The sequence below is a fragment of the Prionailurus bengalensis genome, chromosome C1 (assembly GCF_016509475.1).
Source record: "Prionailurus bengalensis isolate Pbe53 chromosome C1, Fcat_Pben_1.1_paternal_pri, whole genome shotgun sequence".
Lineage (NCBI taxonomy): Eukaryota > Metazoa > Chordata > Mammalia > Carnivora > Felidae > Prionailurus > Prionailurus bengalensis.
Window position 1 is genome coordinate 24,942,046 of NC_057345.1, and position 24,252 is coordinate 24,966,297.

General features: G+C 43.6%; 1 protein-coding gene across 3 annotated transcripts; it reads right to left on the minus strand.

Moving 5' to 3' along the window:
- Nucleotides 1-881: 881 nt before the first annotated feature.
- On the minus strand, nucleotides 882-21,609 carry RNF19B (ring finger protein 19B). Of its 3 annotated transcripts, none has more exons than XM_043578647.1 (9): nucleotides 20,796-21,602; nucleotides 11,079-11,284; nucleotides 9,542-9,686; nucleotides 7,943-8,105; nucleotides 7,381-7,495; nucleotides 6,181-6,321; nucleotides 5,016-5,223; nucleotides 2,526-2,657; nucleotides 882-1,715 (listed from the first exon to the last, which is right to left on the minus strand). In XM_043578647.1, the coding sequence occupies exons 1-9, from the start codon at nucleotides 21,425-21,427 to the stop codon at nucleotides 1,253-1,255; spliced, it is 2,205 nt and encodes a 734-aa protein (XP_043434582.1). In that variant the 5' UTR covers nucleotides 21,428-21,602; the 3' UTR covers nucleotides 882-1,252. The 3 variants fall into 3 exon arrangements, with proteins under 3 accessions (XP_043434582.1, XP_043434583.1, XP_043434584.1); XM_043578648.1 differs by having other exon boundaries at nucleotides 9,542-9,683; nucleotides 20,796-21,601; XM_043578649.1 differs by having other exon boundaries at nucleotides 1,657-1,765; nucleotides 9,542-9,683; nucleotides 20,796-21,609.
- Between the last annotated feature and the right edge of the window lie 2,643 nt (nucleotides 21,610-24,252).

Genomic DNA, 24,252 nt, shown 5'->3' on the forward strand with positions numbered 1-24,252 from the left:
TCTGGGCCCAGGGCTAAGGTGCTAAAGAAGTTCCTTAAATATTGTGGAAGAGTTGGGGAAATTAAGAGCATGAGAGAAAAACTGACTCACAGGTCACAAAGTAAGTTACTGCCAGGTTTAGAATCTTACATCAGGTTTCATGAATCTTTTAGTTTTGCTGCTACACTATGTATGAGCTCTCATTTCTAAGGCCAAAACCCCAAGTAGTACTAACATAGCTCAATTCTGACAAATTTATAAGAGCAGATAAAATCAAATGTTGAGATTTTGATGGCATGTCTCCTATCTCCTTTCATTACGAGTTTTAGTCACATTCCTTAGTCCCTCTTACTCAAACTACATTGGCAAAACTAAGAAAGCCTTTTGGAACGGGGAATGTGTACCCGGGAATGTAACAAACAGTCGGGGTTATTGCTCGGTGATTATGCAAAACCAGTACCTTTCCTCCTCCAGTAAGAATACTCAGTCCCCAGCCTGTAACCTCCCATCATTCACTGGGACTCTCTGAAGAGTCACTGGCACAGCCACCCCTTCTCTCCTCTGAAGCACATTCCTACTGGCGGCTACAGTGCGGAAAAGAAGTAAAGCTTGAACAGGAAACTGCAGGCTGCCTCCAGAGGACAAATGAGGTTCATTTTAATCTACAGCTTCTCCATACAGCTGACTCAGCTAATTCTGCAGTCTGACCCTGGAGTCCCAAACAAGCCAAGCTTCGCTTCCTGTCAGGCTCGGAGTCGTTGGTGTATAGGGGCTCCACTGCGGTCTAACTAGAACACAATGCTTCTTCCCTGGGATTAGGAAAACTCCCATCCTGAGACTGGTCTATTCAATCAAACACTTGGCTCTGTAGGACTGTCCCAAGCCAAGGAAAATGAGAGGAGTTGAATTACGACAGAAATCTTTATTAAAATGTGTTTCTTTCAGTAATATGTTAGCATACGTACAATATACACACATACATCTGTACACTCTTTGACACACCTCACGGATTGCCACTTTCAGTTTAACCAATAAATTAAAACTAAAACAAGGAGGGAAGGGGTTGGGGGGTGGGACGAAGGGCAAAAATTTCCATGTTTTACCTGGTAAGAAATAGCAAATTTCTCAGAATTTCCCTGGGGAAAACCTGTGACCAGAGAATATTTGAAATAAAATACATAAATTCCCGCCCACCCCCCTCCCCCACAAAAAAAAAAATTCCAAAAGATGCAGTTACAAGTGTGCTTCTCAGAACAGGAGCATTCATTCCACTTCATACTCTGCCTTCTGCACCTTCTGGCTTCAAGACAGTCTTCCCCTCGGCTGGGGCGGAGAGGTTCATATGGGCACTTGGGCTCGGTGCACCTTGGGCTCTGGGAGTGGAGGGGCAGGCTGCCGTCTGGGAGCGAGGGGAGCCACACTCATCTGAGGTGATGTCCGGCACATCGTCCGACTGCGTGTCCGAGCTCTCCAGGTCACTGCGGATGCTCTCAGGCTGGGCCAGGCTGATGTCCCAAGGTTTGCCGGCCAGGCAGTCTTTCTGTTCACAGCTTTGGTGTTTGCAGGGGGGGTCCTCTTCGTTGCCGACACTGCCGCCACCGCCACCACCTTCTTCTTCATTCTCTGCCATCTGGGCGTGAACGTGGAGTGAGTCCTCTGTGCTGCTTCCACTCACCAGCTGGTAGTGGCTTGGTTTGGCTTCAATGTCCACTTGGATCTCCATATTGTTGCATTCTCTGTGGAGACAAAATCCACTTTGCTGAGTCACGTACGGGTCATGCTATACCTGTTGGTACAAGCAGTTTGTGGGTTGAGAATTAGAAAGTCCGAAACACAGGCAGTCAGGAGACGAGAGCTCACTTTTGGCAAACGTAAAAATTTAACCTAACTCTCAAGTGAGATGGTGAAGAACTAGATCTCTTTCGATGATTAAAAACACATACGCACCTCTGCCAATTTCTTTATACAACTACAAAAGAGCTTTCAAAATTCAGCTAAGGGTCGGACCCTCACACTATCTTACTCAAAACATGAAAGTGAAAGGAGATTCATAGTGTTTTGCTATTGTGTCACAATTGGAAGGAACCAGAACCCCTCCAGCAGGGGGTGCTGCAATCACACCATGTCAGTTACACTAGTTCCTCAAAAATAAAGAGAAATAGGCAACGGGAGTCACATCAAGCAATGAGCAACATGAGAGCAGAAACCACAGACCCACAGACATCAGTGAACAGCAACCGAGCTCCTTAAGTTTCATGTGAATAATTATACAATAGCCAAAAAAGACCCAAAAAAGGGGAGGGGGGAGGGAAGGAAGAAAAGGGAGAAAGAAAGAAATCTCTAAATATCAAGTGCTAACAAGAAGAATCAATCAAGAGATCTCAGACACTCCTATACCAAGAACCTGCCGGGTGAACTCAAAGGGCACACACGATATATCCCATCCGATAGCACACACAGCCCTAACAGGAGGCGTTGAGCTTCTGAAGGCCTATACCCAACTACAAACTCCAACCTCTCCTGGGCATCTCTGACTGTTCACATACCTGTCCTGTGGGTTGTAGGAACTGATTATGGAACCGGCCATAGCACGAGTGCTTGCGTTGTCACTAATTGCACCAAGACTGGCTGTGTCTTTAGGGAAAATTTCCTTTTGGACATCGGCTTGAACTTCTAACCTGTGTAAAGAGGGGACGTTCACGTTAATATGAGACCTGGGTATTCTGAGACAGTCTGCTTCCTGGCACACATCTCTTCTATTATTCTCTTGCAAACTGAGTTGATCTGATCTTCTCCAATTGTCAAATAGCTCAGATAGATGCCCACATATTTTCTCTCTAGAATACCTATTGAAATCGTCCCCTCCTTTCTATCCCCATTGCTACTACTTAACTTTAGGTGCTCAACATCTCCTCCTTGGAAAACTGCAGTTGGGTTCTCTCTCCAGCAGCCCTAAGTCCAAGTCCAACACCTTCCAGATCAGTGCCAATGTGGACAAAGACCCGATCACTCTAACAGTCCTCTCTTGGTTCTCTACTGCCAACAGGCATTTAAAGTCTTCCTGATCTGCCTCCAAGCTCTCTCTCCAGTTTCATCTCTCATCACAGTCCTAAATCATAATCGCTCTGAATTCTTTCTTTCCTTACATACCTATATACATTGTATACTCCATGACTTTGCACATACCATTCCCTCACTCTGGAAGTTTCCTTTCTTTATGTGACAAACTCATATTCAGTCCTTAACAACAACGGAGGTATCATCTCCCCTCATTCTTCCAGCAAACCAGTCATTTCCTGTTAAGTGCTCCCATAGCACCTACATACTTATTAAATCAATTCGTGCATCTCTCCTCCAATCATCTGTGAGCTCCGAAAAAAGGAGAGACCACATCTCATTTATATTACGTCTTGCACATGGGAACTCAAACACTTAGCTATCAAATTACCTCCAGGCGATGAGACTGAAGGACACAGAGGATCCGATCTCCCACAAGAGCAGCAAGCTTCCCCGATTGTGTCTCAAAGCTGAGAACCCATAACAATTTCCCTTCTTGGCTGTAACACCAGTTTGCAGTTCACCTTAAGTATTTCCTCTTAATAGGTTTCACAGTCAAACCCACCTGACTCATGCACTTCCTATAAAAAGGCTTTCACAGAACTGGAACAGCTAGACTGGTTAAGCAGCAGTTTCAGCAAGTCAGTCTCCAATTATGTCTGTCTGCTTCTTTACAAGGGTGATGGTTTTAAGAAAGCCCAGCAGTGAATTCTCTGGCATGTGGGGGCGGGATCCCCTAACAAGAGACGGCCAGAGTCATGAGATACAGACAGGTCAGCAGCAGCCTTCAGCTGCACATTTGAGCAACCACCATCCTGCTGCCTATGCCTTGCTCTGTAGCTCCAGCCTCAGATGCCCTCAAGCATGTGCCACGGCCCAAGAGAATGAGGCGTCAGATCACAGACTTGGGTTCTAGTTTTGGCTCTTCCACAGATTCAGAGAATTGGAAGAGACTTTTCACAAACACCATCCATTAGGTGCTTCCCAGATGCCAGCTTGTACAGTGACTGTGCTAGAATCACCTGGGGAGCCTTTTCCAAACATAGATCCCCAGGTTCCACTCCAGGAGATTCAATTTATTCATTTTGGGATAGGGCCCTGAAGTCTATTTTTAAGAGGCTCCCAGGTGACTGACAGGTACTCAGGTGTGGGATCCAATCCATCTGTCATCTGTTGCTTGACTCCTTAGCCAAAAGGCCTAATAGCCAAATGGCCATCTGGTCTTACTTTAAATAGTTCCAGGGATAGGCAGCTCAGTATTTTCAAGGTTATCCAATCCAATCCTTCTTTGGATTTTTATATAGATTTTCCCTATAATCTCTATAATGAAACAAAATTAGTTTCCCTCTAACTTCTGCTAAGTTGCCTTAATCTACCTCTTGGCATGAGTCAGAATCCCTTCTTCCAACTCAAGGTCCTTCAGCTATCTGAATATGTTCTGGTTTATCTCACTGGTAAAATAACTGAGCAGGTCAAAACATTTTTAGTCATAAAGTTTTACATCGTCTCAACACATGTTCATAGAATTGATTTTCCTTATCTATCAAATAGGAGTAAGAAGGTAATAAGGATCACAACACCAATAAGCCAACAACATACAGCATGAATGCTGTTCAACTGAAAGTCAGTGACGAGCCTAATGGGGAGTACACTTTAGTGATTGCCACAAAAACGTGTGCTTTCCCTTCCAGAAGCAGGCAGCTTAATGTAGTAGAGGAAGATCTGAAGTCAGGATTACTCTTTACGAGGAGTCGCTATGGTGCAGTGGGAAGAACACCAAACTTTCTGTAATTCACTTAACATTTCTGAGCCCATTTCCTCATTGTGAAGTTAAAAACACAAAACCCCCCGGCTCCACTGGTGATTACATCAAATGAGATGATACAGGAGATGTGCCCAGCACAGAGAAATGACTCAAAACAGGTATTTTACTTCTTATGATTCCAACTGGTTCTGTCAGAAATTATCTATCTGCTTACCTGCTATATTTTCCCTTGCCACTGGAAAGAATGCCACCACTCAGCGTGCCCCCTGAGAGGGCTGCAAAGCTGGCTGTTTCGCTGTATGGACCCTGCATAACACTAAGTCCATCTGTAGGGCTTCCGCTGGTGCTCAATACACTAGTCAGACCTTCAATGCTGCTCTCCCCAATGCTGGGGTTCTTAAGGGCTCTCCAGGCATCTGCCACTGGGGAAGGAACGAAATATCTCAATTGAAGATAACACAGCATCAAGACAGAGTCTGTTATTTTCCTGTAATGACTCTTCAGAGTGGAGAGCATTCATGTAGAAGAATACTCGTATGTCCACTTAATGAACAGCTACTACATGCAGCCACTACATGTCAAATGCTTGAACATATGTTAATATTTAATCTTCCCAATAACTCGGCAATAACAGGCCCAATTTCAGCTGAGGAAGTGAAATCTTAGAAGTAAATGACTTGTCCCATTCATGGCTGGTCACACAAAACTACACTTCGGATTCTAAGTCCACTATTATACCACAGAGGCCATCTAATCAAACATGAAGATTTCAAAATACGTTCAGGTCACGTGCTGATACTAGTAGGAAGCTTAAAAAACTTGTGAGACTCTCTGTGCCCTAGCTTAGTTAATACGGTAAAGCAAAAACATCAAAGTAGAAGTTGGGGGGGTGGGGAGGCGGGGAAGAAGTCGAAAGACTTGCTCTAGTCCCAGCTCTGCAGAAGCTCTTAAACCCATTTAACAGATGTTGAGACAAAAGCTTAAAGAAGTTCCCATTAAATGCGGATGATAATAGCCCTTGCCTTCCCTATTCAGAGAGCTGCTATAAAAACCAGATGAGATAATAACTGTGTAAAGTCCTCTGAAAATTATAAAGTACTATGCAGGTATAAGACTTTATTATAATCACTACTATTACCAGCATACTTGGAGTTACTTGGAATCCTACTAGTTTGTACCTGCCACACAGAGCCAAGTACCAGAGGAATTAACCTAATAACTCTGGAACAAAGAAATGAAAAGCTAAAAATACTTTACCCCCTACAAAGCTCATTACCCAAAGTAATCCAATGACAATCTCTCTGTAAAATGTACAGAATTCTACTGATTTTTATCTTCCGTCCCATAAATTTAAAGGGAAATTAAAATTCTCCCTTTACCTGTGATTGGACCATCATCTTCATCAAACTCAATTTTCACCCCCTTTCCATTGGCTGTGCTAACTCCACAGCCACCTCCACGACAGAGAGAAATGGGCACAACCCCATAGACATAAGCCAGCATAATGGGGACACCAATACCTGGGGGAGGAGAAGGAAACAAGTCAGCAGGCCATCAGGTTTCAACCGCCCTAAATTTTCCTTTCTAGCCTGAGCACAGACAAACCATTTTATAAAGGGCCACAGAAAGACAGAAGATGGCTTATCCTAAAGAGGTAGGTGGGACTAAGAGACGATGACTGGACTTGGAATTAGGCCTGGATTAGAATCCTGGCTCCAATTTACTAGCTGTATAACCTCGGACATATCTTCCCAGGGTTGTCAATGACCACAAGAAAAGTATGTACAGTGCCCAGCACAGTGAGTACACGTTGCTTTCATTTTCCCTCTTCTACTCACTGCTGACATGCTAATCCAAGAAACAATCAATAATAAAACATTAAATAAGTGGGGGCTTAGAATCCCCACGCCTGCAGAGTGTTAATTCCAAAATCTTACTGCTGTGAGAGGCAGAATGGCTTAGTTAAGAGCATAGGCTCTGAAGTCAGACTGCCTTGATTCATGTCCCAGCTAAGTGACCTTGAGCAAATTACTGCACCTTTCTATTACAATTGTGCTGCTGTGAGGATCAAATGAATTAATACATGCAAAACACTCAGAACTGCTCCTGGCACATGGAGAGCCGTAATAAATGTTACTTATAATAGTCTTATTCTAGAACAAACCCTCATGCCTCTTAAAATACTATGAGGCATTAAGCAAATCAAAATAAAAGTAATTTTATTTTGTGGGTTCCCTGGCAAGTGGAGAGGAAAGGTGAAAAACTAGGCCTTAAAGTGATATCCTTTAATTCAAACTTTTCTATGTGCCAGATGGAGTTCTAGGCACTAATTTAAGAATGAAAGATCCCAAAGTGTGACAATTTAGTGCAGCTGATAATCACAATGATAGTGCCTAAAAGAGTTAACTCCCAAGGTGGGTTTCGCATAGAATGTAGGAGCCTCCGAGGTGAAGCATCTGGCCAGCTGGCTAAACTGCTATAGTTGGAAAGCGAGAGGTATGGGGGGGGGGGGGTGGGGGAGGGGTGCTAAAGAAAAGAGAGGGAGGGAAGGAGAAGAGTTGTGGTCTCGGCTAGCTTACCCACACTAACTGCAGCAATGACCGGGGATGCAATGACTGACAAAGTCACTCCTCCTGTGATAGCCAAATTCCTCTTGTGTTTGGAGGTTTTCCTTCCCTCGTATCTGCTGTGAATCTAAGAAGAAGAAATAAAATTCAGGTCAGCAGGTTAGGATATCAATCTTTTTGCTAGGGTGAAAAAAGACAAGTGAATATTCTATCTGTATTAAAATATATCCCCCACCCACCAAGAGGCCATCTTACTCCAATTTGAACCTAACTCAGACCAGGGTGACATAAAGTAATACAGAAAAAGTTAATCCAAGAAGAGACAAAATAACTCAGAGGAGTGAGGAAAAGTATTTCACCTTTAAGTCACCGAGACAAACCAGGCCCAGGATGCTAATAAGAACTTCCAGATCTCTCGGGGTTTATGAAAATCCATTTAAGAAATTAAGGTTATTTTTATCCAAGAACCAGCTGGTTTTCAGGAAGCTCTGAAATATAAGCTCCTCCCTATTTCCTTCAAACCTTTACCAGCAAACCTGGGGATGGAACATACATAGAACTCAGCATGTCTTACCTTCCTGCCAACATAAACAGGAATGCCGATGACCATGGCAGGAATGGCAATGCCAGCAATGAGGGATATCCCCACTGGAGCACCAATCAGTGTGCCCAGCTGCCAAAGAATTTTCTTCTTACGGCTCCACGGCTTCTTGCCCCAGAATGTGCAGCCAGAGGGGCTGCAGAGGAAACATGCTGAAGTTAATGGTAATATTACAAATGCAGCTATTGTCACCAGAGGGCTTACTAAGAGCAAGAGCCTTCTTTTTCAACAGGAATGATTAATAGTTACAAGAGGTTACAGGAAATGAATATATCATATGAGGGGGAGCAAAAGACAAGGTCAGATTACTAGAGCTCTGGGCCCTTTACTTTTTGTAAAGGTACGCTTCCAGCCTTGAAACCTCTTTCCTTTCTTTTCTGTTGAACTCTGTCCTCCTTAACCTATCAACACTGATTCCGCTTCCTTGACTGATATACTACTTGGGATCCTGAACAACCTACACACTCGATATCGCATCCAAAAGCACTGTGCCCGGCAGCTAATAAACACTGATTTGCATAGTTTTCTTGGCATCTGTCCTACCCATATCCAATAGATAGTGTAAACTATGTTCCTGGGAAAGGACATAAAAAGACTTTGTCACACCCTTTATGTCAGTTTCATATTGCGAGTTTGGCTACTTTTATACCCAATCCTTATGTGTTCAACCATTTTCGCTCACTCCCTTTGTCCCATCTTCTTGACTAGACAGGATAAGCAATTTTGAAAGTAGGGATCGTGTCTTACACACTCATGTCACTGATAATCGGTATAGTGTCAGTACTCAATGCCTGCCATATTGGAAATGAAAATGCTTCATGCACACAATCAATGTTAAGTTGGTAAATATTAACCCCTTCAGGACAATATTTTAATATTCAACCTGAATCCTTTAGAATCCTTTAGGAAGTCATTACATGCAAGAAACTGTAAAAAGGTAAGTCCGACCTTAATAAACTTACGCAGTTTAGCAAAATTAGACTTGTATATGAAGCAAAAGTAGTGATGTTTATTAACAAACATTTAACGAATGCCAATATAGAAGAATGAGGCAGAAAAAGCTGGGGAAGGCATCATAGACAAAAGGGCATTTAAGTGACCTCTGAAAGGTGAATAAAAACTGAACAGGTTGAGATAAAAAGAGGTTGCTGGGAGGGCGATGTGATCAGAAAGCATTCTGAGCAGAGGCAAGAACATAAACAATTATGAAAGAACATGAACAATAAGACAGCATAGAGCAGACACAGGGAACAGCAAGCCCAGGTTACCTGTAATATATAGCATGTATAAAAGCAACATGGAAAAAGCGAGAAAATTAGATGATGACCAAATTGTGGAAAGACTTAAAGCCATGCTAGGGAAACTGAACTCTATCTGGAAGGTAATGAAAACAGTCCCTGGAAGTTGCTGAACTCGAAAAAAACATGGTCACAGGAGTGCTTCAGAAGAACTTTTTATAGCTTCCTTACTCTGTAATGCGAGGACAGACAACTATGTCTCTTTGACCTCTGTTTTCCCCTCAATCAGTAAAAGAACAAGATTATAAAGCAATGGACACATTTGCCTTCTCACCTGAGGTAATGCAAGTCTGAGATCTCTTTCATACAAAGCCAACAGAATTCACAGCCACACACTGCACAGGTCATATGATTACAGCTCCCATCATTCATCTTGATAATGTAAGCACTGCATCGTGGGCATGGCTTGATGTCATCTGCTAAGAGGGGAAGGAAAATCGGGTAGAAAAATATCCCTAGTTAAACCTAGTTTGATTTATTATTCCTAGGAATATATATAAAAAATGAGGAGGCAGTCAAAAACTCTCAACTAAGAATTCCAAATTGTGCAACCCACTTCACTGGAAGGCTGGCTATGTCTAGACCTCAGGAATTTTCATAAAATGGATCCTGTCTCATATTGAGCTGCCTATCCCCCAAACTGGCATCTTACACAGCACTTAAGCCACACTCTGAGCAAGAATACTTCCCAAGAGAGAAAGATCGTTCCAAGAAAAATGGAATTTCATCAGCCAATAGGCTGGCAGAATTCAAAGCAGAGTCCTGCAGGAGGAACAGTCTGCAAAAAAACTTTAGCTCAAGAAACTCGTTTCTCAGTCTCAGTATCATTGTGATTTGCTGTTAACACAACCCACAGACCCTTCCCATGATACTTTCAAATTCAAAACCTAAATATAAGTGGGTATGCTATGTAGCACACACCTAGTAATTTTCACAGCAAGCTAGGAACTATCCTATTAAAATGACAATTTAGGAGATTATGCTGTGCCAGGAAAAAGTAAATGGTAAAATCTTTCCTACCAGCCTCTCCCAAATGACATCAGTGAAATAAAATACATGTATAAAAGGCAATAAACTCAGTGAAATTTTTAAGTAGGTTTACTCTGACTTGCCAAGGTTCCTCCTTTTAAGGTTAATCATTAATCCATACTAATATTATTTCCTTTCCTTAACTCTGTACCCTACTTCCAAAAGCAGTGGTGCATTTAAAGCTGGTAGGAAAATAATAGAAGTTTAATACTAATTAAATGTCTTTCTGCTTACAATGAAGGTTTTGAAAAAGTCCTTAGCAGAAGGACCTAATTACTTTCCAATATGAGACATATTACTAAGAAGGTAGAAACTAGAGGGGCTCCTGGGTGGCTCAGTCGGTTGAGCGTCCGACTTCAGCTCAGGTCACGATCTTGTGGTTTGTGGTTTCGAGCCCCGCGTCGGGCTCTGTGCTGACAGCTCAGAGCCTGGAGCCTGTTTCCGATTCTGTGTCTCCTTCTCTCTCTGCCCCTCTCCCACTTGTGTTCTGTCTCTCTGTCTCTCAAAAATAAATAAATGTAAAAAAAAAAAAAATTAGAAGGTAGAAACTAGAGAATTCAATTTTGTTGCATTCCAATTTTACCAATTTATAGGTTGGAAAACCTATAGTTATTAGAGAGAGAAGCTACATATCGAATACAACGTTGAAGGTATTACCAAATATGTTCTGCTCTCTGATCCCAGGAAACACTTGGTTATACATTAAGATAATCTCTCCTAGCTTTAGGCTCATGTTATGAAATATCAAATAAAGAGAAAAATGAGAAAATGCCAACTTATACCTGGTCCAGATTCTTGCCCATAACTGAGACCTGACGTGTGCTTGGTCCGTACTCGCAAAGTCTGTGCCCTCTGCTGACGGGCCATGTCGCATGTCTGATTTGGATGCCATATTTGCTTGCAGTGGTAGCAGAACTCCGTTTGGCAGCCTTCCCTCTCACAGGTCAGCTTTGGGCAGCTGGCACAGCCATAGGCAATAACAGCATAACTGGGTGAGGACACAGGAAGAGAGATCAGTAAGGTAAGAAAGATCGGAACAAGACAGACATTATTCATCAGTGTCAGTGGGGTAACACTGACACTCCTTGTCACTACACATGATACAGAGAGAAAAGAGTACACATATCACACATAACATATAGACACAAGCATGCCGAACAAACTGTAAAACATATTCTGTGTGAGAAAGTAAATTTCTTCTTGAGATTCTAAAAAAACACAAATCACTTATTTGTGAAAAAATAGGGGAAAATACCATAGGTAGCCTGAATTCTAGCACATATTCAGTCACAGTTCAAGCTGCTTTAAAAGCAGTTTCCCACAGCAAGTTTCATAAATTACAGGGTACAAAACTATACCCTTTTGATGGTTTACTATATTTAGAGAGATTAGAATTTGTTTACATTAAAGGACAGAACATTTGTAAAACAAGCTATAGCAAAAACTAAAGTATACTTTTTTATTTTTAAGTTCCACAGTGAAGCTGGTCTGACCACACACAGCCTGAGACAAGAGCCACAGATGGATTATGACCAGCTTCTCCTATTGAAGCTCATTTTATCTTTCAAACTTTTTTTTTTTACTCAAATCTATACCTTGAAATATCTACTTCCTTGACAGGCTCCAGAGTCCAAGAATATCATTCTTCTACCTTACTAATTAATACAGAATAAGGTTATTATCTCCCTCTCCTTCCTTCTCTCTTCTGATACACATTCTTAGTAAAGACGGGCAATTCAGAATCTATCTGCACCAACATCAACTGTTTCTTATAATTCATGTTTATTTTCCAAGAATTCTCTCTCACAATCCAAAATATTAATAACTATTAGCACTTTTGACTAGTTCTAAATATGTCAACTAAATGTTCAGATTACCCTAACAAGTGAATGCTTGTTTAAAATAAAAAAAAAAAATTAAGTAATTTAAAGAAACAAAGAAGGGAAAATAGCAGTTGTGAAAGTTCAAACAATTTTTTAACAGGTCAATGACTGTAGGCTTAGGTGTTGCCATTGGGCTTTGCTGTCCCCTATTCCACTTTCTCTTCCAATTGCCAAAGACCTTAAACAACTTTTATGGAAGGCTAATAAAAGTTTTCTTGGGTTTCTTCTACTGTTTATTTGAATGTACATTAGATGTTCATAACAGCAACTCAAGTTCTCAGGTTTATTATAGATTCTGCAAGTTGATTTGAGAATGACATTGAAGGTATCGATGACATATCATCTATGTTACATAATATAGTCTGTATTAAATCTCTTCTCAGAAACAGCAAAGGGGTCAATGTATGAATGCAAATGATTCATATCCTGTAGGAGTTCTGAGCAAATTGACCCCACCTCGCCGCAAAATAACTACTACAGATAAACAATGTTTCTCCTGAAGAAAGTGACTTCCTTACTATTCTGGGTTATAGGAAAGGTACTGGATGGCCTCTGAAAAGTAGTCAACTTCTGATGATACAAATTACACAGTCAGGAAGCCTTGATCATTTCCTGATCCATTCCTACCTCACATGGTGGGAGTAAATATTTATTAACAGAATCTTTTATTTTTTCTTTAAAGAACATTTGACAAGATTGATAATGTCAATTTTGGGTGTAGACTTTGGTTCTAAGGAAGTAAAATAACCCCAAATACTCACGAACACACAGCAATCTATTACCATGACACAGAATTACTCAGGGCACGAGACTTGGCATTCCTGTTTTTGGGCGCCTGGTCTGGGCTCCTTGTCCCTGACTCATACTGCATGACACTGAGCTAATTTAAATCTCCAAGCCTTAACCTCTACCCCAAAAATGGAGGTATAGGTGCTTGCCACATTTAAGTGGAACTGCACATACTCTAAAACTGCATTTGAGATCTTGCCCTGAAAGGTATGGTATAAAAACACAGCACATTTTATCCTACTTCATAGCCTTTGCATAATCTACTCCTTCTGCGTAGAAATGTTCTTTCCTTTCTTCTTCTTGCCCTGGCAAATACTTTATCCATTTAAGAACCGGCTCAAATTTCATCTCCCTATAAAATCCACTTAATCTCTCTAGGCGGCTGGTTGCCTACTTTATGTCTATGTATGATTATTTAATATTACTTATCACATTATGTTCTAATTATTTGTGTATACATATGCTTCCCCAACCAGACTAGACTCAAGGAAAAGTATCATCCTTTTTTTTTTTTTAATCTTCAGGGTATAGTATACTGGTTCATGCTTAAAATGCTTGTGTTCAACGAATGATAGAGACCCTCTCCTGCTTAAGTTCTTTACTTTCCCCAGGCCATTCTAACTCTTCTCATGGACCATTACTCTGTCCTAAAGCAATCTTTAAACTTTATCCACGTATCTACTGGTTTATTATATGCCAGGTACTATAACTTAGTTCTAAAACTTTGTCTAAGCCCATTTTAGGAGTAAACTCCTAAATTCTGAATAGGGTAATCTTCTTCCACAGATAGTTGAAAAAAACTTCATCCTTGAGACCAAATCCACCTTGATGATCTTGTTCTTTCTCTTCCATATCCCACACTGGAGTCTCTCTCCCACCCTGCTCTTAGATTAACCAAGCACTCAGGCTTGCTAATTAGAAGCTAAATGGGGGGTGGGGAGGGAGAAGCAGCAGCTAAATAGGTGTTGGAAATTACATGCTGCTAAGAAAACAGACGTGTCCTTCTCCCTCCCCTTAATTTCATACAAATTTACCAATTTTATTCACTTCCTAAGTCTTCAGAAATATGTGTGACAGGCTAGACCACAGTATTACCTAACTTCAGCCCTGGAGAAAAAAAAATCCCATTATTATTTGATTACGTTCCACATACCCTAGTAGTTAAAGAAATGTGTTCCTGGGGCGCCTGGGTGGCGCAGTCAGTTAAGCGTCCGACTTCAGCTCAGGTCACGATCTCGCGGTCCGTGAGTTCGAGCCCCGCGTCAGGCTCTGGGCTGACGGCTCAGAGCCTGGAGCCTGTTTCCGATTCTGTGTCTCCCTCTCTCTCTGCCCCTCCCCTGTTCATGCTCTGTCTCTCTCTGTCCCCAAAATAAATAAACGTTAAAAAAAAAAAGAAAAAAAAAAAAAAAAAGAAAAGAAATGTGTTCCTATATTATGTCTGCACTTTGTAGCTCCAGGCCATGTAACTTCATTTACAAATGGACCCTGAGCATGTGTAAGGGTAGCAGATATGCACCAAGTTGTCATGAGCTGTACTCTTACTATCTCTCCCCCCTCTATTCCCACCCCCTTGGTTCAAACTCATGTCACCTCTTGGCCAGACAACTCTAAGAGTCTACTATCTAGTCTCCTTATTCTCCACTCCAATCCAAATTCCAATTCCAGAAAGTTATCTATCATGATGTTACTCTTTTACTTAAAATCCTTCAACGAAAAAGAAAAAAAGTCTTTCAAACCTAAACTTTGCATGGCTTAGATGGGGCTATCAACTTGAATCCAGTCTATATTTTCAGACTGATCTCTAGTTACTTTCCAGATCATGCTCTCCATATTGTGCATCCAGAGGCTGACCAAACTAGCCTCCAGACTTAACATTGCATTTTTATACCTCTATGTATTTGCTCATAACCCTCTGATTTAAGATGCTTTTTTCTCTACTTGCATCTTTATTTGCCTTGTAGGAATTACTACTCATACTCTTCAAGACCCAGATCAAATATTACCTGCTCTGCGAAGTCTTTTTTTTAATAAAGATTTTTTAATGTTTATATACTTTTGAGAGAGAGAGAGCACAAGCAGGGGAGGGGCAGAGAGAGAGGAAGACAGAGGATCTGAAGCAGGTTTCATGCCATCAACACAGAGCCTGATGTGGGGCTCAAACCCATGAACTGTAAGATCATGACCTGAGCCAAAGTCAGATGCTTAACTGAGTCAGCCACCTAGGAAACCCTTTCTTGACACCCTCATACAAAATCTTTCATCTATCCTCTAAGAGGATTTGTATTTTCTTTAGGATGTGTTACACTGCATTTTCTTTCTTTCTTCTTCCTTTCTTCCTTTTCCCTTTCTTTCTCTCTACCTACCTACCTACTTACCTATCATCTCTTCTAACAGGCCAAACTCCCTATCAAGAGGACCATGTCTAAGTCCTTTTTGTAATACCCAATATTTACTTAAGGTTCAACACTTTATAATTCTCAAAAGTGTCTACTTAATGATCATCTGTCCTCTTCTTACCCTCCCCCTCATTATCTGCTTCTCTTCCAAAAACTGTGCTATTCATTATCTTTATCTATCTTCAACTATCTAAATTCAATATCCCATTCTTCTGAGATCTAACTGAAAAATTTTGTTCACAGTGTTGTGGAAAAAGTTGGAATACAGATATCCTAGTCTAGAGGAGCTCTTAATCTATTCAGAGTACAAGATTCATTGTTAAATAAGGACACTAACAGAAGACAGAATAGCTGTTAAAGGAGTTGGAACACTGCAAATAGGGAAAGTTTCAGTTAAAGATGCCATCGAAAAAACAAAAACATGTTTCCTGTTGGTCTAAGTTTGGGGAAATTACACCAGATTGAAAATTACACTGTTTATTAGCAATAGCAAAATTTACAGTGTATATTAGCATGTTTAAAGGGTCCAGAAAGCTCAGAAATGTTTTTTTTTTTTTTTTTTGCTCAAGCTGGTATTTCCCAAGCTTATTTGGTCACAAAACGTTTTCCTTTCCAGTAATATGTATAATATACATTGGAAAATACTGTTGTAGGTGAAAAACGGAAAATAACATGAAAAGATGGTAGAAGACTATCATGGGGCTTGCATTATAAGGGTAGATCATATAAATAATCACTTCTTAAAGACATAAGAAGTCATCTTATATGTCAGGTATGAACAGGTTTTTTGTTTTTTTTTTTAAGTTTATTTATTTTGAGAGAGACAGAGATAGTGTGACTGGGAGGGGGCAGAGAGAAAGGGAGATGGAGAATCCCAAGTAGGCTCTGTGCTGCCAGCACAGAGCCCAATTTCGGGCTCAAACCCATGAAACCTTAAGATCATGACCTGAGTCGAAACCGAGAGTCAGATACTTAACCGACTGAGCCACCCAGGCGCCCCAGGTATGAACAGTTCTAAGCAGGGGAGTGATCTAAGATGTTCCACTTTAGAATGAGTACTTTGGCAAATATGGGAAAGATATGTGGAGCTGGAGGATGATGCAGATGGACAAGCGAGGGATGGGGGGCTTAAGAGGCTTAAGAGACTTAAGAGTTGTGAAATAGAAGGTACAGACATCAATTAAGAGAAAACGTCCAGATCAACTTTATCTCAATTTTTTACATGTCATACCAGAAAGAAAGAAAGACACACACACACACACACACACACACACACACACCCCAAAAGAGAGAGATAAAAGATGTCCAAGAAGGTTGCAGAGAGGAAAAGAAAATCCTCCCTCATTGACTGAGAATTTTGTCTTGCTCATACGTGTGCTAGAGATGAACAGAAGGTTCCTATTTACAGGATGGTCCAGTCCAGTTCTCCAGGAAGACCAACAGCTGATACTACCTGTTGGGGTCACGTAGGAGGGGGGACTGAGAGAGAACCAGCAATGAGAGGCTGGAGTGGTGGACCTGCCCAAAGAATTTAGGTCAAGACAGCCTTATCTACTATTCATTCGTACAGAAGGTCTGCTGTTGTACACCAGGAATTTTCTTTGCCTCCTCTGCTCACCCCTCAGTCTTCCGGAGATTCTGAAAGGGTTTGAAGACTGGCAACACAGTACGTGACAGGAAAACATTATATATTTACATGAGGTGGGGGTTTCTGAAAAGACCTCATGCTTAAGCAGAGACTCTAAGCAGTTATAATCAACTGCACCACTTATTAGCACTGAGACATTGAAGCCCACACTTAAACTTCTCTGGGCTGGTTTCTCCTCTATAAAATAAATTTACCATAAAGAACTATAAAAAGATCAGTTATTTGTATTTTCAGTTACATTTACCTATTAGAAAGTATGTTTTAAATGTACTTGGTAATGCTGTACTTAATAATATTAAATAATAATGTAAATGTTTCCCCACTGAAACTGGTCCTCTTATTTATGATTAAAATAAAATCATATTCAAGTATGGGAAAAGAAAAATTCATGACTCTTTGCTCTGCTCTACAAATACCTTGTAAACAAATAATTTTTAAGGTTTATTTATTTAAGTAATCTCCACAACCCACAAGGGGCTCGAACTCATGACCCCAAGAGTCAAACGGTCTTCAGACTGAAGTCAGCCAGGCGCCCCGTAAACAAATAATCTTTTAATATACAGTGTTCTCATTACCATAATCACAGTGAACCTAACGATCAGAACTCTGTAAGATCAATTACATGCCTCCTGGGGCGCCTGGGTGGCTCAGTCGGTTAAGCGTCCAACTTCGGCTCAGGTCATGATCTCACGGTCCGTGAGTTCGAGCCTGAAGCCTGTTTCCGATTCTGTGTCTCCCTCTCTCTCTGGCCCTCCCCCATTCATGCTCTGTCTCTCTCTGTCTCAAAAATAAATAAACATTAAAAAAAAATTAAAAAAAAATTACATGCCTCCTTCAAATACACACACATATACACACACAGAGCAAAGGGAGGACTTGATAAATCTGGCTGCAAGAAGTTGATTTATGAATAAAGGTGGTCAGGTTCAAGAAGAGAACTGGGGATTATGCTTCTCTAACTGCTCATCCAGAATTTTAACAGACATAGAAGAATAGAACCATTTGATTGAAACAAAACAAAATAAGCTATTTTTCTCCTGGCATTAAAAAGAGGTGGTGGGGCACCTGGGTGGCTCAGTCAGTTAAGTGGCTGCCTGACTCTTGATTTCGGCTCAGGTCATGATCTCACCGTTTGTGAGTTCAAGCCCTGCATTGGGCTCTGTGCTCACAGCACAGAGCCTGCTTTGGATCCTCTGTCTCCCTCCTTCTGCCCCTTTCCCGCTGATGCTCTCTCTCTCTCAAAAATAAACGTTAAAAACATTTTTTTTTAATAAATTAAAATAAAAAGAGGTGGCAAAATCATTGGCCACATCCCCAGGGAACTCAGACACTTGTTTGGGAAGTGACAGAATTTTAAAGTTACTCTCTATTTATCTAACACCTCCAACTGCACACCTCAAAACACTTTGTAAACATTAATTAATAAGCCTCTCAAGTCAGGAAAGGATTAGGCCTATTTCAGATAAGAAAAAACAGATAAGTGGCTCTTCACAAAAAGAATCAGAAAAGAAACTAGATTCTAGCATCCTTGGCTCTTTCAATGTTGTCCTTAGGCTACAACATTTGACAAAATGATCCAAACAGTAGCATCCCCAATAATGCCAACAATCTCATGCTTTTAAAAAGAAAAAGCTAAGAGGAAAGAATATTGGCCTTGGTTGGAGTTAAGTGTTTCAAGCTTGGTTCCACCACCCACTAGTTATATGACCCTCAACAAGTCACTCAATTTATTTAAATTTCATTTTTCTCATCTGTAAAACTAGATCAAATCTATCTTACAATGTTGTAAGAATCAAATTCAATTATGTATGCCTGGCACATGTATACTCAGCTGCCAGCTTGCTTGCTTTCTCCAAACTCTACCTTCTTTAAACCCACACATAACACACTTAAAAATATAGTTATATAATTTTTATAATTCTCTTAACTAATTAAAAAAACTCTGGATGATACTAATCCAATACTTGGCTGAAATAAGAAATGGTCTTAATTCCTTAATAGCTTTCAGTAAAGGCTTACAGTTTACCATCAAGATGGTAAGTGAATTCCTGTCCATTTTTATTGATGTGAGCAAAGACAGTGACTGATTTCATAGAAAAACAAAAAGGGAGTTTTTCCAGAAAGATAATCAGTGATGCCACATTTCTCAGTTAAAATTCAGGGAAAGACATTTCAAAAAAGTAGTTTAATATACGATTCCAAAATTAACCATGCAATGTTCTCCTAATGTTCTTTTAGTTCAGAAAATAGATCAACAGTAGGTATGATGCCCGCATATCATATGTATATTAACCTCTAAAGGCCATTAAGATCACCAGACCACCAGAAATAAGAGCCTACAAGGTTCCCTCCGACACTTATTAATTGAAAGCGAAAGTGATCTACCATAGACAAACACCATACCTCTGACTACAACCCTTCAAAGTAATTTAGAAACTCCATCTCAGTGAGGTTAAATAACACACCCATCTCTAAACAAGTCTGGCAAAATAGAAAGAAGTTAACTCTTCTAGACACTCTTAAGACAGCTTCTTTCAAAGGAGACAAATAGCATCGGGGAAATCTTAAAACAGCCTTGATATACAGGCTACAATTAAAAGCCCTTCTTAACTCCTTTGAAGCAAAGGACCATGCAGCTTTTTACTGGCATTACATTCTCACACTGCAAGGAGTCCCTAGCATCTTTTTGCCCCCAAAGCATAATACACAAGAATAAAATGATCTGCCCAAGGTCACAGAATTGGTAAATGGCACTGTCTGACTCCCAACCACTTAGATAAGCTCTTCTTTGCTGCATGCAACCATTCATGGTTTGCACTGACAGTAACACACAGATTTTTTTTCAAGGGGGGGGGGAGGGTGGTCTCCACTGAATACTTTAGATAGCAAAATCTGCTGGAATTCTGTCCCTGTAAAGACTGCATATTTTCTCACTGACCTTAACAATTCAGGATATACGGTGCATGAAAAAGACTGTCATCAAGAACTCACGATCAGAGGGGCCGGGTAACACATTTTCTCCTACCGTATCAACCTCTGGGCATCCTTCTTCTCAGTGCCCCGTTGCTTCTCTGGACAAAGAAAGGGCCCGTCCACCCCTCACTCTGCCCGAGGCAGCAGTGTAAAACCACAGCGGGCCTCCCAACAGCTTAGCACAGAAGGCACACGATGCCCCGGGTGCCCCAGAGCTGCCCGTGAGCTGTCTTTTCCCCCTTAGTGCCATTTCCACCACCTCCATTCCAACTTTCAGCCGCGGTGGTCAGAACACACCTTCTCCTGCAATGCTGCTAAGTCTGCCCATGGCCAAAGGGACACACCCCTCCGACTGCTGCGAGCCCCTCAGAATGATATTCTCATTCCATCCATTGCCAGTCATTCCCTCCCAGCCCTCATTAAGACAGGCCCCCTACACCTCTGGACAGAGGGGCGTTCACCCGACCTAAAAGCCTCTCCAGGCCTCCTGACTTGATGGACAGCTCCCTTGCCCTCGAGGACCGCTCAGCCCCCACCTCGAGCCCTCGGGTAGGGCGGGTGGTGGGTGCCTTCCCCCACCGGTCTGGCCTTGCCGATGGGGGCCGGTTACCAACCCGCCGCACTTGCCGCCTTCTCCTTCCTCCCGCTGTTCATCCCTCTCCGCTCCCTCGGTGCTGGGCCACACACGCGCACCCTGGGCGCCGCCGACCGCCTCCCCGGGCCGGCCACACGCGGGGTGGGGTCCGGTCCCCGGGCCCGGGTCCCCCTCCGCCGCAGCCCCTGCCCGGGCGGCCACGCCCCCGCGCTCACCCGCAGTCCGGGGCCGGGCACCAGCGGCAGTCGGGGTCCGAGGCCAGGTAGCGGCGCAGCATGAACTCCTCGTACTTGTGCATGAGCGGCGGGTCGGCGAGCAGCAGGCGGATGTCGTGCGGGTTGAGTCGCTCGCTGCACTCGGGGCAGCTGATGGGCACCCGGCTCTCGCTGATCTCCAGGCGCAGGTAGTGGCGGAGGCAGTCCCGGCACGAGCGGTGCGGGCAGCTGAGGAGACGAGGGGCCCGCTCGGGCGGCAGCCGCACCAGGCAGAGCGGGCACTCCACCTCCTCCGGGCCGGGGCCGCCGCCCTCCGCCGCCTCCTCATCGTCGAACCCGGGCCCGGCCGCCGCCGCGGCCTCCGCCTCCGCCTCGGCGGCCGGCTCGGCGGGCAGCGCCTCGGGCGGCGGGGCCTGGGCCGCGGCCGGGACCGGGGCGGGCGGCGGCGGCGCGGCCGGGGGCGGCGGCTCGGCCTGCGGCTTGGCCCGGGCGCGGCGGCCGCGGGCCGAGGCGGAGAAGACACTGTGGAAGGTGAGGCGCCGGCGCCGGCCGCCGCTGCGGCACTTGGGGTCGGGCGCGGCCGCGTGTAGAGATGTAGAGCGCGGCGACTCGGAGTCCTTCTCGGAGCCCATGGCCCCCAGAGGCCCAGGAGCGAGGGGCGCCCAGCGCCACCACTGCTCCCGCCTCGGCGCCCCCTCAACCGGCGCGGCGACCGCCGCCGCCTTGGCCGCCCTCCCCGAGCTAGAAGCCGAGCGGCCGCGTCGAAGTGATTATAAAGCCTCCGCCCCGCGCGCCGCTGCCCACTGCGCAGGCGCTTCGCTGAGACACCTCACAACCCGCACCGCCCCCCCCCGAGGGGGGAGGCGCTGGGCGGGGCCGAGTGGGGTGGGGCCCGGCGCGCTGGGGCGGAGCTCCGCTTCCTCCCGGTCATGGGGTTCGGGGCAGCCATCTTGAGGAGCCACACATGCAACTGCTTTTCCCGGTCCCGTTCCCCAGTTCTGTACCCCCTACCGCCTTCATCCTCGAGATGGGAGTTTTCGGTTTGCCTTTCCTCGCGGATAGGCTGACTGCCACTTCCAGCAAAAGATACTTAGGTTACTTCACCTGTAAAACCCGGACAGGGGTGGATCAGGTGGTGATTCCCAACTGGTCCACCGCGCAACAATTCTTCTGTCGTTTAAGTTAACAGCATTAATTAATAAAGAATATAGTCATTCATGAAGCATCTACAAAGTGGAAGCATTACTAGATAAGACAGACAGGGTGTCCTGTCCGCAAGGGATTTGCAGAATAAAGTCCGAATTCCTTAATCTAGCATTCAGTGCTCTCTGTGAGCTAATAAACTGTATTCCTAGGCCCACCTCCCATCCTATCCTTCTGGTAGCTTGGTTACTTACAATTGCGGAAGGAGGCCCAGCGTTTCTTTCCCCCTGGAGGTGTCTGTCCTCTGCTGTACGCAGGCTTCCTGGTGGGATGTGAGCATGCAACTACGACAGCCACAGGAACGATCAGTTAGGATGAGGTTCAGTCGCAAATGACAAAAGAAAAAAATAATAATAACTTACGATAGAAATTGATTTCTTTCTTCACAAAAAAGAAGTCCAAAGGTAGGCAGTTTTGAGCTGCTCTGCTACACTCAGCGCTTGGTTTGCAATCTTAAGTTTACCTCATTGTGCTCCACCTTTGGAAGCATGCAGGAGAGAGGGGGAAAAGTGCACCCTTTTCTTTTTAAGAGACTGCGCTGGAAGTCCCACGCATTTTTGCTGGCATCTCATTGGCCAAAATAATGAGCTACGATGAGAAATGTCGCCTTTTAACTAGGCGCAATGTGCCCGGCTAAAAATAGAGGCTCTGTGATTGATAGAGAATGGTAGAATGAATACTGGAAGGTACCAGCTGTCTTTCTCATGGGTGGCATTTACAACCACGAGAAAGGTCCCCAGGAATAAGCCCTAAGAAACTTCAAAGTTTTGAGGTAAAACAGTGGAAGAGGAGCCAGCAAAGGAAACTGAGAAGCAGGGACTGTGAGAGGAGAAAAACCAGACAGGTGTGATGTCACAGACACCAAGATGAAATGTTGCGATTGTCAATTGTGACAACTGCTGCTGAGAAGTCAGGAAAGAAGAGAGAAGTGACCAATACCGTAAGGAGGGGGCATGTTTCTCCTCAAGTAAGGAGGTTTGCTACTGGATGGCTAAAACAACAATTAATTTCTATATCTTCGTCAGAATAGGCTAGGCTCTGCTATGGTAACAAAGAACCCGAATGGCTCAACGGCTTAACCCAACAAAGGTTTATTTTTGTCACTCATGCAAAGCCTGATATGGCTCAAGGTGCTCTCCAGCCTACCGATCCTCTCTACTCCACTGGGTAACTCAGAGATCCAGGTCACTTCTACAACCTCAATACAAGGCTTTCAGGATTGCCTCAATAAGGGAAAGGTTGCTACATAGAAGGTAATGTACTGGCAATGAAAGACTTCAGCCTGGAAATGACACTCATTACTTCCATTCAGTCTATTAACCAGACCTTGTCACACAAGCCGAATCTAATGGCAAGGGAGGCTGGGAATTGTAGGGGGGGAAGCCATGGACTATTTAGTAAGCCATATTATCAAAGCCACAGCTCCCTAGAGTTGTTTTTTACTCTGTCCTCAGTGCCAAATGTCCTGATCAGTGGCAAGGTCCCTTCAAGGAGGTGTGTGCCTGTGGTGGGGATGAAGGGTAGAGAAGAGGCTGCCTTGTTCCTTGGGTCAGATTGTGTCTGAAGGAGACAGGGACTCCTGATTCCAGGCAGACCCAGACGGCTTTTAGTTGTTTCTCCCCACACAGCTGTCAGAATCCAAGCTTGCTGAAAAGCTCAACACTGACTGTTTGCTTGTCTTGGCACTGGCGTCCAAACAAACTCTGCCTCAGCTCAAAGCTGCCACCATCAGTGCTTTGGCAGAAAGCTGACCTCTCATAAATGCCATTGAACTTTGCAATGGCCCCATTCCTTTCCTACTGGGTTTTCTTCCCTCCTGGATCCATCACCCTTGAATCGAGGGACTAAAGCAATTCCTCCTACTTTTTTTTTTTTTTTTTTCTTGTGTCTCCACTTGGTGGAGACTGAGTAGTGACTCAGGGGGATGGCACGAGAGAAAGAAGGATTCTTACTCATTTTTCACTCATTCAGTAAACATTTATGATTCCTTGTGCTAGGCTGTTTGTCAGGCACTAGGATCATGGAGATGAAAAACAGAGCCTAATGAGGGTTGCAGACAGGAAAGAAGGTCATTGGGATACTAGGTGACAAAGACATGGACAGGCCAGAGGAGGGCAATGGCAAGCCTTGCTCGGAGTAGTCAGGGCTGGCTTTCCGAGGAAGAGCCCTTTGAGCTGGGTCTCAAATGAGGAGTAGAGTAGGGAGTCGACACTTGTCAGTAGGGGAAAGGGCAGAGGGAGTCTGGAGGAAAGGC

What these genes read in the sequence shown, in the direction of transcription:
- RNF19B (XM_043578647.1), bottom strand. Translation starts at nt 21,427, where the DNA reads ATGGGCTCCGAGAAGGACTCCGAGTCGCCGCGCTCTACATCTCTACAC. An exon ending in TGGGCAAGAATCTGGACCAG is followed by an intron (nt 9,687 to 11,078) that starts GTATAAGTTGGC and finishes TTCCCCTCTTAG; the next exon opens with CAGATGACATCAAGCCATGC. An exon ending in CATTGCTGCAGTTAGTGTGG is followed by an intron (nt 6,322 to 7,380) that starts GTAAGCTAGCCG and finishes CTCCTCCCCCAG; the next exon opens with GTATTGGTGTCCCCATTATG.